At 40.8% G+C, this 18,560-nt stretch overlaps 1 protein-coding gene across 5 annotated transcripts in view; it reads right to left on the bottom strand.

Moving 5' to 3' along the window:
- Positions 1-441: 441 nt before the first annotated feature.
- The window catches only part of MAPK14 (mitogen-activated protein kinase 14), an 82,894-nt gene continuing 64,775 nt past the window's right edge, over positions 442-18,560 (bottom strand). For 3 of the 5 annotated variants that reach the window (XM_063811866.1, XM_009451091.4, XM_009451092.5), the window contains 4 exons: positions 15,151-15,230; positions 8,563-8,641; positions 3,567-3,740; positions 442-2,817 (listed from right to left, as the gene is read on the bottom strand). In XM_063811866.1, the coding sequence (XP_063667936.1) occupies positions 2,750-2,817; positions 3,567-3,740; positions 8,563-8,641; positions 15,151-15,230 (401 nt within the window). In that variant the 3' untranslated portion in view covers positions 442-2,749. Of the gene's footprint in view, positions 2,818-3,566; positions 3,741-8,562; positions 8,642-10,950; positions 11,031-15,150; positions 15,231-18,560 lie in introns of all 5 variants that reach the window. The other 2 variants (NM_001009065.1, XM_063811867.1) reach the window with 2 other exon arrangements.

The raw sequence follows: 18,560 nt of genomic DNA, 5'->3' as shown, positions 1-18,560 counted from the left end.
TTAAGTTTTACATTACTTACATCACATGCTACAAAATCTACTACTTCTTTTTTTTTTCTTTCCCAACCATTTAAAAATGTAAAAGCCATTCTTAGCAGGCTACACCAAACAGGTGGTGGGCCAGATTTGGCCCTCAGGCCACAGTCTGCTGAGCCCTGTCATTTCGGCCACTCTTACACTCGAGTGTAGATAAGACAGGCCCCAATGCTTAATACTTCGTTCATTTGCTCTTTGCTTTACCCATCCACAGCAAAGACCTGGATACTCTTCACCAAAAAATGTACAACTAAGAAGCTTTATCAACATTTTCTAAATGTTAGGAGTAGTATTAAGATCTGTCAGACAAGTATGCCAGGTCACAGTTTAAAGGATATTGATGTAATGCCATATTGTGCATTAAATAACAACAAGAGAAAAATATAATAAACTTGAGAAACTCACTGAATTTGAAAAATAGGCTTTATTTTAACCAGTGGTATTGTCTGACATCCTATACGGCATAACTGATTACAGCCAAGTTCATGAATACAAATAAAATAGCAATTTCCCTCATTCTCTCTTTTGTTTTCTGTTCAGAGAAATCAGGAGATGGGAGCATTATGCTCAGAAACCGAAGAGCTCTTCCAAGAGCTCCAGCTTAGAGTCCAGGCTTCCAGAGCATGCAGCCTCCTAACACGTATGTGGTCACATGTGCAAAGACCTTTATTACAAAATATTCAGAGCAGTATTTCTGTAGGAAATCACACGAGCATTTACAACCAAACATGGCTGATAAAATTCATCTTGCTGTGGATGGTGAGGATTTGAACTGCAATAAAGGAGATGAGGCCTTTACTTTAAAGGTTCACTTTCCTTGAAAGGGGGAGAGTCCCGGGTGAGAGGGAATCGCCATCAGTCTGCCTCCTTCCTTCTTGCTCCAGTTGACTCAGGGGGTCCACCCTGTCCCTCTGGAGTACATGTATCACTGCACTGATTGAGAAATGGAAACACCTTGGCCCAAATACAAGATTCTGTCACACAGCCAACACTGGAAGTGACTTTATACTTTCTTATTACACAAAAGGCTTAAATATATGAGTCCTCATGTAGAACAAAATGCCTGAAATTCAGCAAGTTATGAAAACGACACTTCTCCACCCCTGAGGATATTTTATCTTTATAAAGTTGAAAATACAAAATATTAAAATAATTTGCCCTTTCTCCCCATCAAAAGGAATCACATTCTCAAAGGATTCCTACAATATACAAAATTCTGAAACAAAATTTATTTCTCCCCAAACCAAGAAGTCAATGTTAAGCTGCCAAGAAGACCCTTTTCCATAGGAGTGGAAAAGACACCTTGTTACTTTTTTATTTTAAAGTAATCATATTTAGAGAAAGATAGCAAAAGGAGTTTCTGGCCTTATGGGCTTTAATTTTTTACTTTGATTTTCAGCATTTCTTAGCATTAGTTATTGGGAGTGAAGAGAATAACTTGTTTCCGAAGTTTGGGATATTCCTGGGAAAAGCCCTGGTCTTTTCCCATGATAATTCCTCAAAAATAGTTGGTTGAAAACAGATGGCATGAATAAAAATGCTATACATCCACCTGTTCCTCTTTTCATGATTTTCACATCAAAAGCACCTGAAGTATCAATTGTGTTCAACACAGAATAGCACTAGGGGCTGAAGAGAGGTGATGTCACTTGCCATAATATCAGCTGAGGTGACATGGGATCTAAACTACCCAAGAAGTCTTCACTGGCAAACCTGCCTGACACCAGGGCCTCCTGAAGAGAGCAGGACAAGCAGCTGTGCATGCTCAAATAGCAAGACGTGCAAAACACATCCTCACTCTGCTAGAAATAAAGAGTACACAGGAAGTACATGACATCAAGAACCTGCTTCTGACTACTGGGGCAGATATTCAAGAAACCTCTGCACCAAAGGTGAAGGGTAAGCAGAGAAATGGCAACACCTGGGGGTGAGGGAGAAAGAGAGACGCACATATACGCATGCGCTCACATGCACACATGACCGCCTATGAAGGCTGCCTGATTACTCCGGGCCCACAAGCAGCCGTCCAACAGCCCTCTCGACTTGCCCGGCTCAGAACTTCAGCAGCTGCAGTCTTTTAACTATCTACACTTTCTTCTCTCCTTTTAAGGCACAAACATATTTACAGTTTCAAATATACTGTCAAGATCTGAGAACCATACTAAGCAAGTTAATCACAGGCTAGTGCACAGAAGCCAGTTGGTCCTTTTTGGCTGTACGTATCACTGAGGGACGGTGTCAGGTCTGAAGCAACCAGAAGGTATGGGCCTTCTCTCCGTGCCACTGTGGGATGTTGTCAAGTCTACGCCCCACCGTCAAGGTGGGGTCACAGGAGAAGCCAAAGTGGCAAAAGCATGACCGGGATTGGGGACAATTCATATTTTTTTACTTTGCATTGAACATATTCCTAAAAGGACAGCAGCTCTTGTCTGCCTGAGCCAACTCTCAGAAAGAAGAGCAAGGTGGAGGCTGCCCTGGAGCATCCACAACCTCCTGTAAAGTCACTGTGATCATAGTTTGTTCATATTGTCTTACCCTCCCACAAAGACACACACATGCACACACACTAACACGCACGCACACGAACGCACACCCCCTTCCACCATGGAGGAAATCTCTGCAACAAGAGGCACTTGAATAATATTTGGAGAGTTCCCGTGAAAAGGCCTTCCCCTCACAGTGAAGTGGGATCAACAGAACAGAAACCAGGTGCTCAGGACTCCATCTCTTCTTGGTCAAGGGGTGGTGGCACAAAGCTGATGACTTCATCATAGGTCAGGCCTAGAAATTGGGAAGGAAAAGTAAGATGTGAGAGTTTAGGCTATTCTCTTTGCTGGCAAGCACTCTGACTTCTAAGCTCAAGATCCTTCCTCTCTGTCCAGGTAGTGGTTTGATGGGCTACCTCACAGCTTGTATGTAATAGCCTACTGGAACACGTTATCACACAGAAGTTCAAGGGACATAGAAAAGAACCATTTTTTTTCTCATGTTTTTCATCGCTGAGTGCCTCTTCTTTTAAGCTCTCTACGGAGGTGCTCAAGAATGAAAGAGCACTCTCACAAGCTACAGCAACAGATGGTCTTGGCTCTTGGGATTTAACTAGAGTTCTGAACTTGTGTTTTGTGGAAAATATGGGACTGGACACAGGATACATGGGTTCCATTCCTGGCTATGTCCCTAACTAGTTCTAAGTTAACTGATAAGACATAAATTCTCTTTGCCCCAGTTCTACTAATTGTAAAACTGTAAAAGCTCAGAGAGATGTTGTAAATGCAATGACTCTGAAAACCTCAACTCTCCATGCAAAACTCCTATGTGAGGGGCTGTGCATAAAATCAGACTAGACATAAGTATCTCAAAGGTCCAGAGAGTATCACTGTCTACAACAGTTTCCACCAGAGAACATATTCATTCTGCATTAGAGACCTCATCTACAAGCTTTAGCAAGTTGGTTATGACCATTCAGTTTTTATTTTTCCCACCGCTTTTGGTTAGTGGTTCAAGATGTTAATCCTACCCTTAGGACTTACTTTTCCACTCATCTATAAGGAGGTCCCTGCTTTCAAAGGACTGATCATAAGGATCGGCCACTGGTTCATCATCAGGATCGTGGTACTGAGCAAAGTAGGCATGTGCAAGGGCTTGGGCCGCTGTAATTCTCTTATCTGAGTCCAATACAAGCATCTTCTCCAGCAAGTCGACAGCTATCAGTACCATAGACAGGAAGGAAAAGAGTTTTTAACATGTTACAAAAAAGTATGCCTTATTGAGCAAACATAGTTTTGACCCTTCATATCCAAACAAAGAACTCTCCTCCAAAATACCTACTCTAGGATATATTAGCCCTCTTCTCCTTTACGTGTGTGTGTGTGTGTGTGTGTGTGTGTGTGTGTGTATCTGTATTTTCTATGTGTTAAAATTTTTTATTTTATTTTTGATTCGGGGGTACATGTGCACATTTGTTACATGGGTCTCACCACGGACTGATGGGGACTGGGCTTCTAGCGTGCCCATTAACCAAACAGTGAACATTGTACCCGACAGGTTATCTCTCAACCCTCACCCTCCTCCTGTATTTTGTATTTTTAAAGAATATGTTACTAAAGAAGAATTTTTTTAAATGACTGGGATTCTGTTTGAACAGGCTTTTGTGGACCGTCAATGTCAAACTGCTACCAGTGTAGTCAAACTGTATAAAACAAAGCCTACAGCTAAAGTAACCTACAATAGGTAGGCAGGGCTGTTTGTTTTTTTTTTTTGTCCCCCTAAGCTGTTTATTTACTAACATCAAATATTCATCAACAGATCTTCAAACAGTGAATAAACTGGGGGTTTTACATGGTGATGAGGGTGAGACATGGTATTAAAATCAAAGGGAATTTTATTTTAAAAAATTTCACTATGAAAAATTTCAAATATACAGAAACAGAAAAGTAAAAACTATGATAAAGTGAACACTCATATGCCTAGCATATTCAACAATTAACATTTTTATATTTCTGTATTTATATGTATTTTTTTCTGAACTTTTAAAATAAAATTATAGACATGACACTTTACCCTCCCCAAATATTTCAACACAAAGACATCTTCCTATATTATCATAATACTGTTATTATCTCTGACAAATAATTTCTAAATATCATCTAAAATCCAGTTCATGTTAAAATTTCTCCAATTATTCCAATGTTGTCTTTTAGAACTAGTTTGTTGAAACCAGGATTCAATTAGGGGCCATGCACTGCAACTGACTGGATTTCTTTAGTCTCTCTTAGTCTAGAATAATCTTCTTACTTCTAAGCCCTGTTCTTTCCTGATTTTGATCTAAAGAGACCCTCAGATTGTCCTGAGAATGACCGTTTCTCGGGATGTGTCTGATTTTGCTTCTTTTGCTGTCATGTGTCTATACCCTGCTTTCCGCTATCCCCTGTACTTCCCAAAAACCAGAAGTTAGGTCAAAAATCTTGGTAAGAATCAGGTTAAACATTTTCAGCAAAAATACAGGTGATGCTGTGCACGTGACAGTGCATTAAGGCCATCTGTCCCACTACTAATGAGCTAAAATTGATCACTGGGTTAAGATGTTTCCCCTTTGACCAAAGCAAGTAATCTGTGGGATATTTTGGTACCAAGTAAATATCCATTCTTTTCACTTACGGCTTTCTGCATTCACTGGGTTTCCTTCCCAAAAGCAATTATTTCATAAGGGGTTACAAAATGGTAATTTGTCTAACTCTATATTTCAAATGAGTATTTTTGTGTTTCAGCATGGTGGCACTTGGGAGAATAAATACTGCCATATAACCAGTTATCACTGTGGTGAAAAAGGCTTTTGAGACTTTGCAAATTACTCCTTAAATGTGGAGGGTGTGGGGGTGAGTAGTGAAGAGGACAGCTTCCTATGGAGATCTACTGCTGTGTATATTGGAGGCTGTAAAACACCCGTCCTACAGCTTGAATTCCAGAGTAATCCACTGGAGAAATATGGGCTTCAAGGGGATACAGAAACAAAGTAAATATTCATGTGTCAATTCAAGTTCATAAGTTTACACTTTACAGTACTAGGTGAATGCCTGGATTATATATATATATTCTTCTGATGGTCTTCTCTTCTTAGAAAAAGAAACCTTATCAGCTGTTGATTTTATAATTGAACACAGATTATACGACAAGTCTCTGTTACCCTTAGGGTAAAAAGGACCATGTTCTTACAACCAATGAGGTCAGGGGCAAGAAAAAATTCCTCAAAGATCTTATTAGCTGGGCATGGCATTATGTGCCTGTTGTCTCAGCTACTTGGGATAGGGAAGAGGAAGGATCACTTAAACACAAGAGTTCGAGGTTATCGTGAACCGTGACTGTGCCACTGTACTCTAACCTGGGTGACAGAGTGAGACGCCATCTCTTAAAAAAAAAAATCTTGACAGATAAATACATACACTAACATCAAGGGGTAATTTAAGTTTTAATTCATGTTTTGGGAGCAGCAGTGAAACAAAGTCAGTGGCTGACAAAACAGAGCTGTTAATATTTATATTTCTGGCATGTTCCTGCTCAGTTAATATGCTGGGCACGAGCTTGCGATAGTAACACTGTGCTCCATCTGCCCAGCAAGGGGAGCCTCATTATATGACATCACTGTTTGGCAATGGGCTGTAAGGCACGTTTAAATGCTGAGAAGTACAGTGCTGAGCACCAGATGGACCAAAGCCTCCTTTCAACTCATTAGCAAAGTGGTATCTAGTTCTTTTGGAGGTTTCAATGTCATGATTTCAAAGATGGGAAGACCTATCAGGAGGTATGTGACCTAAATAAGCTGCTGGAACACAAATATCTCCCCTCTCCCCCTAAAAAATGAATTAACACATCTTTCTGAGTCTGTTAAGAGGGTGTCAGTGAGTACTGCCCTGTTCAAAACTTAAGGCTTATAAAATGAAACAACTTCAGAACAGAATGACGACAAGAAAGAACATGACGGGCTGGGTGCAGTGGCTCATGCCTGTAATCCCAGCACTTTGGGAGGCCGAGGCGGGCAGATCACGAGGTCAGGAGATCGAGACCATCCTGGCTAACACGGTGAAACCCCGTCTTTACTAAAGATACAAAAAATTAGCCAGGTGTGGTGGCACACACTTGTATTCCCAGCTACTCAGGAGGCTGAGGCAGAAGAATCACTTAAACCTGGGAGGTGGAGCTTGCAATGAGCCGAGATCGCACCACTGCACTCCAACCTGGACGACAGAGCGAGACTCTGTCTCAAAAAAAAAAAAAAAAAGAAAGAAAGAACACAACATCTTTTCCCAACATCCTGTAGTACTTAAGGCTCAAAGAGAGCTTCTCACAGACCCTTGAACTAGATAATACAGCTCAAATAAATCACACAAAGCCAATGAGAGCATGCCAGGGCAGATGCAAACCTAAGCCAGTCTCAGTAGAATCGTACCCACCCCTGATGAGACTGTGGATTCATTCTAGGGCAGGAGAGCGACCCAGCTGAGATATGACATACTCTCTGTCTCCAAGGCTGACACGAACTCATCCACAACTGCCCAAAACTTCAAAGAGCGTGAGTATCTCTGCTATTATAAGAATTATCACAGCGACACTAAAATTCCTCTCCATAATCACTATGGATGAAGTACTTAAAAAGGTAAAATCACCTAGCCTTCACCCCAGCTTCTAAAGAGGTCAGCATGGCTGTCAGCCCTCAAAAAGATAAAACTAAACCTGAAGCATAGCTGCCAAGACCCTTAAGAAGACAGATGACCCAAACAGATGCAAAGAAATGCAGTGAGATTTTAAAACACACCACACAATACAATCTTAAGAAAAGTGAGAAGGCAGATTATACTCGTTACCATAGCATAGCTCCCTTCCCTATTGTAGGGAGGTCCTGGTCTGATCCTTCTGTGTCCACCATTAAACAGCACTGTCCACTGCCCTCTTCAAGAGTCAGGGAATGAGCCTCAGGCAAAGCAGTTTTCAGGGGCCATCTGAAGCACACATCACTCCTCCCCTTCAAAGAATATAGTCCGCCAGGCACAGTGTCTCACGTCTGAATCCCAGCACTTTTGGAAGTTGAAGTGGGCAGACTGCATGAGTCCAGGAGTCCATGATTAGTAAGATGGTGAGACCCTGTCTCTACAAAGAATTCTTTAAAAAATTAGCCAGGCTTGGGGATGCATGCCTGTAGTCCTAGCTAGTTGGAAGGCTGAGGCAGGAGGATCATTGGAGCCCAGGAGTTCAAGCTTGCAGTGAGCTATGATTGTGCCACTGTACTCTAGCCTGGGTAAAAGAGCGAGACCCTGACACTACCAAAATAAATAAATAAATAAATAAATAAATAAATAAATAATAATAAAGCAACTCCTTTTTTAGCCACGGCAACACATATCTTCAGCTGCCACCATCACTTCCCTCTGCCAAGGATCTTGAAGGCATAGGAAGCCATTCCTTTAAGTTTAGGTAGCAAATAAGCTCCACAAACAGGAGAGGATGGTTATGCCTCTGAGGGCAGAGAAAGAAGAGGAGAGGGGAAAAGTTCATGAGTGTGGAAGATGACAGGATCTGTAGCAACGGCAGCTACCATTAGAGCAGAGCACCCTGCAGGGAGCTCCTGGGTGGCTCCTCTAAACACCCACCTGCACTTCAGTGGTTTCTGTCCTCCACTCAGAGACACCATAAATCCACAGCAGTTGTGAACAAGTTACAGCTTTCTTCTGTATCTGCTTCTTCCTGCCTCACCAATCTTTTCTCTCAACATTCCCATTACTTTCTCTCCTTTCTCCACTGTACCTGCCCATTCCCCCAATCCCAAGTTCTGTGATCATTTAAACATACAAGCATCTCATGTGATTAAAAAAAAAATCTGACAACACAAATAGATAATAAAAGCCGTATTTATCACCTTCCAAGATTCAACTAATGGTACTTTATTTGGTCAAAAGGAGAAACTCTTCTTCAAATCCCCAATTTATATCATAACCAATTCAATATCCATGAGGTGAGGATATATGGTCAACTTACCCAGCGGATTGGCACCAATAAATACATTCGCAAAGTTCATCTTTGGCATCTGAGTCAAAGACTGAATATAGTTTCTTGCCTGAAAAAACAAGGGTTTTCAGAATGACTTTGTTCAATAATGTTACTGCTCTCAAAGAAAGAATCTTGGTCCTGCTAAGGAACGAGTGTTAACTGACAAAGTCCACTAACTTCAATGTTTATAACTGTCTTTGATAGAACTTCTCCCTTACTGCCATCCTAACTTCCCTAGTTATGATCATCACCTTCTTTATTCCTGCTATCTCTCACAGTTGCATTTCAAGTGAACGAGAATGCTCATCAATCAAATTCTCTTTCATTAGCTTTCTGATCACAGGATGAGAAGTTCAAAAACTGAGGCCAAGATATGTAAGAAGTAGCCCTGAGACAGCCTTCTCAAACAGCTAAATTGGTAGAGGGGTTGGTATTCCCAAAGAAAGTCTTGGACCAGCAGTCTTTTGACAGTGCTGACTTCAGTAGGTGCTCTTAGTACATCAAAGGATATCAATATTAAACCTTGCTAACAAAGTAACAGTGGTAACAAAAAAGTTAATATAAACTTAATATAACAGTCCTACCTCACAGGGTTGGAGTGAAGATTAGAGATAACAAACCTAGTACTTTCTTAACACAGTACTTGGTTCCAAGTGACAGTTCAAGAAACATTATCTGCTATCCCACTATCACCTTCAGAAGCAAAGTCTGCTGTCTATCTTAACCACCTCTTTAAAATTCCTGTTTTAATACAGTCCAACAGTAAAGGTATGTATGTATATTTATGTTTACACATACACACACAAGTTTATAAAAAGTTCTGGTTGCCCAGGCACGGTGACTCACGCCTGTAATCCCAGCACTTTGGGAGGCCAAGGTGGGCAGATCGCTTGAGCCCAGGACTTTGAGACCAGCCTGGGTAACATGGTGAAAACTTGTCTCCAAAAATACAAAAAATTAGCCAGGTGTGGTGACGCATGCCTGTGGTCCCAGCTACTTGGGAGACTGAGGTAACAGGATCGCTTGAGCAGGGAGATGGAGCCCAGGAAGCTTAAGCCCAGGAGGTGGAGGTTCCAGTGAGCTAAGATCGTGCCACTGCACTCCAGCTGGGGTGACAGAGTTAAGATCCTGTCTTAAAAAAAAAAAAAATCTGGTTGCTTGGGCAAGTTCACCTTCTTTATTTATTAAAAAAATTTTTTTAGAGACACAGTCTCTGCTCTGTTGCCTAGGCTGGAGGTCACTGGCACAATCACAGCTCACTATGGCCTCCAACTCCTGACTCAAGCAACCCTCCTGCCTCAGCTTCCCAAGTAGCTGGGACTATAGGCATGTGCTATCATGCCCTAATTTTTAAATTTTTTTGTAGAGCTGCAGTATTGCTGTGTTGCCCAGGATGGTCTCAAACTCCTGGGCTCAACTGATCCTCCCATCTCAGCCTTCCAAAGTGCTGAGGTTGCAGGTGCACGCCACCACACCCAGCCTTCCGCTTCTTAATTATTGCATGTGGAGTCAGGAGGAAAGGTCTGCTTTGAAAAGCAATTGAGAATCTTTCTGATTTGAAAAGAAAGTTTTAGGAATTGAATACATAAATGTCTGTAATCCCTTTCTACTTGAACATGTAAATAAAAAGAGGAAGGGAAAACAGGTAAGAGAGAACTATCTCATTCAGAGAACAGTCATCCCTTTAATAAAGATAAATCAAAAGACGACCTGAATATAGCTGAAGTAGAAACAAAGCTGCTGGGAAGGGCCCTCTGTGATGCCAACCTGGTTCCCCAAAATATTAAGGGTATCTTAGAAAGAAAGAAGTGCCCCAATCATCTCTGATAATAAAATAAGAGTTAGACTAAGTAGTTAATAATTAATAAAGAAGGTACCTAACTGTACCAAAGTGTTTGTATTTATTCTATATTATTTGTGTATTTTCTTTTAAATATAGTACATATTAGTATTGGATATTTCAGTTTTGTTTTGTTTTTAAATAAAGAATCCTCTTTTGGTCATTAAAAAAATGGATGAATTGGAAAGCATGCTAACGGACTTCAGTTAACTACCCTTCTGATAAAGGTCACCATAGTAGCACACCCTAGCTACAGGCAGAGCACCTAGAAAGAAACTGCCTCACAAGCACTAAATTCACACAACCACATATAAAAATAACAATTTTCCATTTACAAGCTTACTAATTATATTCCCAATCTCACAGGACTGGATGACATTTTATCCCAAAAGTCAACATCTTGCAATAGCACATAGGCAGGCCTCAAGGCACATGCAAGCATCCAGTGATGTTAAGAACTGTTGGTTATACAGTGGCAATAAAATGAGAATGTGGCTTCTCAGTGCGACATCCCTGTACAGTCTCTTTGTTCTCACCTCATGGCTTGGCATCCTGTTAATGAGATAAGCGGGGGGTGTTCCTGTCAGACGCATAATCTGCTGAAGCTGGTTAATATCTTAGATGCCTAGTCAAGGGCATTGTTAAACATACAGTGCAAAAAATAATTTTCAACTCAAGTTTTTAAAAAGGTCAAAAAGCCACCCCCAAACAGACAAAAAAACCTACCCCCCATTCCCCCTACCCGAGAGCCCACAGCTGCATGCTAAAGTACACTTCTGTGAATGACATGAGTAACTAGGCACGTAGCCAGTGACTGGCCATGCAGATAAGAAAAATTACTTTTCTTTGGTTTTAGCATCATCTTTACTGTTAAATATTTTAGGTTCCCTGGAAACAGACTGCCCCTTGATCCAGGATGCCAGCCAGAGAACTGTTTTCAAGTACTGATGGCCAAAACCTGTTTGTGGGAGAAATATAGATGATTCCAAAAATTTTGACTCAACTTTGAACAAAATAAAATATCCAACATATCCATTCAAGGAAGAGACTAAACTTTTGCAGCACAGTTTCTCCAAGGCACCATCCCTCTGAATTAAGACACACGTGGGCATCTGGGTTAATAAGCAATGCCACATTTCAAAGACATTAGTTAGTGGTACATTTAAAATACTTGCCACAAACACAAAATGGTAAATGAAGAAAGAGGAGAAGAGGAGAAGGTTAGAGGCTAATGGCAAAGGCAAAACAGAAGTCACAGGCTGCTGAGAGTGTTAAAGCATGCCACATGATTTCCTCCACAAGTCTCTTCAACAAGCGAACAGACTAACCTCATTTAACAAACAGCTGGAGGGAAGTCTGCAGAATACTCTGCAAGCATCTGATAAGGGCAGAACTATGAGATTTTCTATAGGTATAGGCACATATGTAAGCTGTACTACAACTTCTCTCTTTTAACTGTTCCATCAATGTTAATACAATTCACCCTCTTCTAAAATGTCAGAACTGTTTATCATGTTCCTAAGAGCAGAAGTGATGAGATTTTAAAAATATTCAATGTAATTCAATAAACCCCTTTTCTAGTCCTGTTCTTGTTAACTACTAATTCCCTCATTCAGGTGAAGTGTCATCTTTAATAAGCACCATGGCCAAGCAATTTTACTTCATGGCTTTCCCAAATAATTTTTCTACTTTAGCTCGTCCTCTGAACTGAACTCCCTAGTGGTCAGATGACTTAGCAGTAATCTGTTTAAGGCTGGCCACAGGGAGGGAGCTAGAGCCATGTGCTCCACGCTGCCTTTTACGCTCCCTAAGCCCAAAGACAGAGGCCAGTAAATTCCAAAAGGGGGTAGGAAATACACTTTGATTTGCGGTCCTTTTAAGAAACGTTAACAGATCCATACCAGATGATGGAATTCTTTATTTTGTTAGGAGTATAGATAACAGAATTTAGAGTTACCTTTAACAAATCACATAACAAATGATACTTTTCATGCCAAGGGAAATAACAAAAAGGGGCCACAAAGTAAACCAGCAATAGCAGAATACCAGTTGGGTCTTAAAATGTAAAAATCCTCCACTTCCCCTTTCTTTCTGTGAATGATACCTGGCCTGCACATTTTCTGTCCTTGTCTCCTTCAGTCAAAGAGGTTATTATATCCCCTTTCTGTCAAGAAGTTAGAAAGATTCTATTTCTGGAGGAAAATGTGAATGAGTCAGGTCTTCGCTTTTTTATCTAATTTAATTAATTAGTTTATTTATTTTTAAAGACAAGGTCTTGCTCTGTCGCCCAGGCTGGAGTGCAGTGCATGATCACCACTCCCTGCAGCCTCAAACTCCTGGCCTCGAGTGATCCTCCTGCCTCAGCCTCCCGAAGTGCTGTGATGACAAATGTGAGCCACTGTGCCCAGTCTGTTTTTGCTTTCTTAATATGATTTTCTTGTCCTTTCACTGATTATTATAGATACTGGGACATTAACCAAATGAATTCTCTGTCCTTGGCCTCCATCACGACCCATTTATACCTTTTCCTATGGCTCATTCTAATAGGTTCTAAATCCATTACTGCATTCTCTTACTCGGCATTCAATTTCTTCATAATTATTGCCATCACTACTTCACTACTTTTCAGGAGAATGAAAACAGCTGTTGGCTATTTACTGCACTCCTTCACTAATGTCTTTTTTCTTTTTTTAATTTTTAAAATCTCTGAACAATTTTACTCACCTGGCCTTATTTTTCCATTCTGTTCCCATACATCATGCGCTTTTAAGATAAACAGGTACTTGGGCCGTGTCACGAACATCAAATTAATCTTGTCTACCCCTTAGGATGTTTAAACTACTTTTATCCACTCGCCCCAATTATGTAGGAAACAAACAAACAAAAAAACCTTTCTTATTCTTATACTCAATATAATATTATTTGAGTTAAGTTCTGTATTCTGGTACTCAATTTCAGTAGAGCTGTTGAAATGTATAATGTGCCTCATTTCACAGAGGGACCTCCATTATTAGGCTGTGCACTCACTGTTTCTTTCTTAAAAATAAGCAATGGATTAATGACAGATAAATACTATTGACTATTTATTACCTAGACTTTGGTTTGAATTCCTAATCCAATTCCAAATGACTAATAGCACGTATCTATAGGGCAGATGGTTGGGATGGAAGAGAAGACTAAGAAAGGGCTGCTAGGAGACACTCTCAGGAAGGAAATGAATTTGCTTGGTCTCATTAGCACTATTTATTAATTGAGCTCCTCCCTCTGCCCTTAGGTCCTCTTACTGTAAGACAGTGTTTCTAAGCAAAAACATTAAAAAAAAAGTACTGCTCTTTCTAAGCATCATCTGATATCTTTGATTCACTCTAATCCAGCTTCTACATATCATAAAGGGGAAAAAAAATACCTCTTTAGGTTGACATTGTGGTAACACTGACAATGACTTTCAAAATAGTGTGTAATCACATGGGATTATAGTTTGGATCATGTTATCAGAACATCTGGGATCTATACTCAGCTCTGCCACGTGATTCAGTGCATGACATGGAAAAGTCACTGCCCTTCTGGGCTTTTGCTTCTTTATCTTAAATAAGTAAATGAAACAAATTCAGAGTGGAGGTTCAGAAATACACTGGGCTTTGGGATCCTTTCAAGAAATGTACCGGATACATACCAGATGACGGTATTCTTTATTTTGTCAGGAAGATGATGAACGGTTCCAACTCACCTGCTTATGCTTGCCTCAAGCTACCCAGCTGTCTTCCCAACTAGGCAAAGGGCCCCTTCAGTCATAAATGTTGGGAGGAGAATCCAGGAAGGCATAACTGGAGCTTGGCTCCATAGCTCTTTTTTCCTTTTGTTCAACTGCCTGGCAGCAGATCGAGGGAAAAAGAAAAGCTGGGCTTTCATGGCTTCTCTCATGCCTCTGGCCCAAGAAAATGACCAAGAGCAGGAAATCATAGCAAAAGTAAGCCAGACTCACATTCCCATGGCTTCTGTCTAAGTCCCTGCTTAGAAGCAAGAAAGCACTAGTTCCAAACTCTGTCTCAGGTTATCTAACTTATAATTACAAGGCAATAGGAGGAAAATTTATAACCACATTCCTGTGTATCTGAGGTATCAGGAGTGAAGTTGTTTCTTCTGAGTGGGGTCTAGGGACTGGGTAGAAAGGTCCCTCTGTTGGGAACAAATATTTTACATAGGATATGTGAGTATCTATTCTAAAACAATAAAAAATAACTTCTGGGAAGGGGCAACAGTGTGCAGACAATGTACATTTTATTCTTTTAGTGATTAAGTTAAACTAAATACATGGTGAAGCTCATGCTCTGAGAACAAACACTAGAAACAGTGAAAAGAGCTCTAGAGCATACGTGAAACTTCTGAGAAAGAAGAAAGTCAGGTCTTGAGGACAGAGACACAAAGTTTACATTAATCTCTTGGAATGAATTAGAATCTCAAATCTCATTGCTTTACTGGGATACTATTGTCCAATGGAGGCTCCCGTGATCTTAGTGTGTACCCAGATAGAGAATAAAACACACTTGTGCATGCAAGCAGGCACACATGCGTGCACGCACGCACACACTCACACTGTCTTATACCTCACTCATCCGGGAAGTCAGCACACAAAGGGCATGTGTGCTTACAAACACACCCAGGTCAAAGTACAGATTGGTAAAAGGCAAGTGGCAGAGGCTCCCAACAGGGCAGATAATTACAAAGCATCAACTCACAGACTCTGAGGAGATTTTCTTCAAAAGCTCAGCCCCTGGGGTTCCAACGAGTCTTAAAATGAGCTTCAACTGATCAATATCTAATGGTGGACCATAAAGGAAAATGTTGGGACAAAATAAAAATGAAAAACAAACAATGACAAACAAAACAAAAACAAACAAACAGAACACACCGAGAACAAAAATGAAACACCCCAAACCTAGCCAACACGGTGAATCCCTCTAGGTCAAGGCTCCTGCAGGATGATCACTTCACGTAGGGCATGCTCCTCCTGTACAAAGATTCAAAATGCTACCAAACACATATCCACTTTATATTCATTTTATGCATCTGTCAACAGCATGTATCAGTAAAGTGAGGCAACTTTAGCTGGTTCTTAGCTGCCAAAGACAGCAGGTGAAAACACAAGAGCTTCACTCAGTTTACATTGCCCTCTTCATCTGCCATCACAGTGTCAGTAACCAGTTCAGCAAAGTGCACTGATAATTAGAGGGCCACAGATAAGGAAAAAAGCAGCAGAAGACAGGAGCTAGGGATGTACAAGTCTATTTATGAATATTCTCCCAAGCGTGACCTAAAGAGCTTGTGATATGACAGTGGAAGGCCTGTGAGACCCCAAAGCCTGACCACTGGAGCACACCCTCTGGAAAGGGAAGCCTCACCTCTCACACTGGCTATAGTAGGCACTATGAGGGAGAGTCGCCAGCAGAGGGCGCTCTCCCACCGCATGTTCCTTTAGGAGCGCCATGAGAACGCAAATACAGGCGGTTTCAACCTTATAAAATGCAAATGAACAATGCTTAACAAACTTCACACATCCCAAAGGCTCTAAATAATAGGCCACAATGCCAAAACTGTTATCCTGGTAGCTAACACTTCAATGTATACTCAGAATGTATGTGCATGTGTTAACCAGAAGACAAAAATTTGTTTGTTCTCATTGCTTTTAATCTTACCTAAAAAGGAAGTTAAAAAGAGGGGGAAAAATATTATAAAATAGCTTTTAATATTTCCTCTGAAAATGTGAACAGTTTATCCACGTTTACACTGACTGACATTCCAGGGAGGGAGAAGGGGAGGATAACTGTCTTCTGACCCATCAGGTTTTTCACATGACTAAATCCTCTTGGCTTCAGGTCTCAGCTTCAACTTCACCTCCTAAGGGAGGCCTCCCCTCAACACTCTATATACATAACACCCCACCCCCCAATTCTCTCTCAGCACCATGCTTGATAACATCATAGTGCTTATCACAGCCTAGAATTACTTTGTTTGCTTACTGTCTGCCCCCTGTACTGGTCTACAGCTCTACGAGGACAGGGGCCACTCTGCCTCTTCACCATTTATCCCCAGCCTAACATCTGGTACATGACAGGTAGTCAAAATATTTGAGGAAAAGGTAGAGCAGGATGAAAGAAATTTTTGCTTATGGCTATACATATAAAGGCAACATAGCAGCACTTAAAAACAACAGTCTCTATAAGCCACAGGTGCCTACGTTATAGGAATAACTTAATGCAGTAATTTGACATCTTGTCTTTTACTTTCTTTCAGACATGAAATCAGCTTAAATGGAAGAAAATTCTAGGCTGGAGTCAGCAAACCCCAGTCTCTGCCTGTTTTATATATAAAGTTTTATTAGAACACAGCCATGCCCATTCATTTATGTACAGTCTATAGGTGTTTCCAATTACAACAAGCACAGTTACCACATGGTTCCCAAGCCTAAAATATTAACTACCTGGCCCTTTCAGAAAAGGTGCGCCAAACCCCACCCTAAACCCAAACAACTTGTGTTCTTTAGCAAGCAAAAACAAACTAGAAACAAGTCCACTCACATTATTTCTAAATTAAGAATAACAGGGAATTTTGTCATCTGCAAATGGCAAAAATCATTGTGTTATAAAGGTTAAGATTTTAATACTGGCTTCTCAGTTCAAGATGTTGACAAGTAAAAAATCTTACAGCATATGTTCATGGGACAGAGTAGGAATGGGGGTGGGATGGATACTGTCTTGCTCTAAAATAATCAGATTAATTATATTACAATAGAAATCAGTAAAAAAAATTCTTGCTCATCTAAAATGACTCAATTCAAAAAATTTAGTTTCCTCACATTAACACTCTTCAGGAATATATTTAACTGGGTAGCCACCACAAGATAAAGTAAATCATATATGGGAAAAATCTTGACTACTTCGAATCTCAAACAAGTGGCTTTACAATATATGCATCAAAAGTAATCTCTAAAATGAAGCTTTTGATATTGGTACTCTTGTTTAAGAGACTTCTTTCTGACTACTTAACAATGAGAGTCAGTTTTTTTTGTTTTTTTTTTGAGACGGAGTCTCTCGCTCTGTCACCCAGGCTGGAGCGCAGTGGCGCGATCTCGGCTCACTGCAAGTTCCACCTCCCAGGTTCACGCCATTCTCCTGCCTCAGCCTCCAGAGTAGCTGGGACTACAGGCGCCTGCCACCACACCCGGCTAATTTTTTGTATTTTTAGTAGAGACGGTTTCACCATGTTAGCCAGAATGGTCTCGATCTCCTGTCCTCATGATCCGCCTGCCTCGGCCTCCCAAAGGGCTGGGATTACAGGCGTGAGCCACCGTGCCCGGCTGAGAGTCAATTTTTATACTCTCTCTAAGGAAGACAGGCTCTCTGAGCTGTGAATTTCTCAACTACCTGAATTTCACCCCAACCTACCTGAAGAATACGCAATTTCCATTAGTCACAGTGGCTCATTACATCAATGAGCTGGGAAACCCTCTCTCTCCCACCTCTGCTGGCATGAAACAATATCAGGCCTGAAGAATCAAGCCTAGTTTGACTCTGGCTCAAATTATTATTCTTTAATGCACTCAATGCTTCAACTCACATCAGATATTCCAGGCACTTCTAAGCTTCCAAGTACTTATTTATGTAACTCATAAACCAGAATACCTCCCCCTTCTCCCGTCCTTCCAAGCCTTTTCTATTCCTATTTACACTTTGAAGTCCTATTCAAACAAGAACTCTGCCATGAAGTCTTCTTGGATTTTTTTCAATAGCTTATCTATAACTCTATTCTAGTGTATTTATCACTCCATCTTATTTTATAATCAGAGACAGTTGTTCAAGTAACTCTTGTAACTCTCTTTCCACTGAGTCTGATCATTCTGGTTTTAAGGACAGGTACCATCCTGTCCCCAGCACCTTCCACAGAGCAGCTTGATAATTACTGGTTGACTTGAAAAGATGAGCCATGGCACATCCTTTCAGCACCTCGGGAGGTGCCGATGTCTTGAGTCGTGACACCGGCGTATGCTGACACTGCTGCCTCCAGTAGTTCTTTTGTCCTCTTCCCTTTGTCACTCCTACACTTTGGAGGTGAACTTCTCTCCTGAGGGCTGTAAAGACTAGTTTGAAAA

The sequence above is a fragment of the Pan troglodytes genome, chromosome 5, assembly GCF_028858775.2.
Source record: "Pan troglodytes isolate AG18354 chromosome 5, NHGRI_mPanTro3-v2.0_pri, whole genome shotgun sequence".
Taxonomy (NCBI): domain Eukaryota; kingdom Metazoa; phylum Chordata; class Mammalia; order Primates; family Hominidae; genus Pan; species Pan troglodytes.
This window is presented reverse-complemented; position numbering and strand designations above follow the sequence as displayed.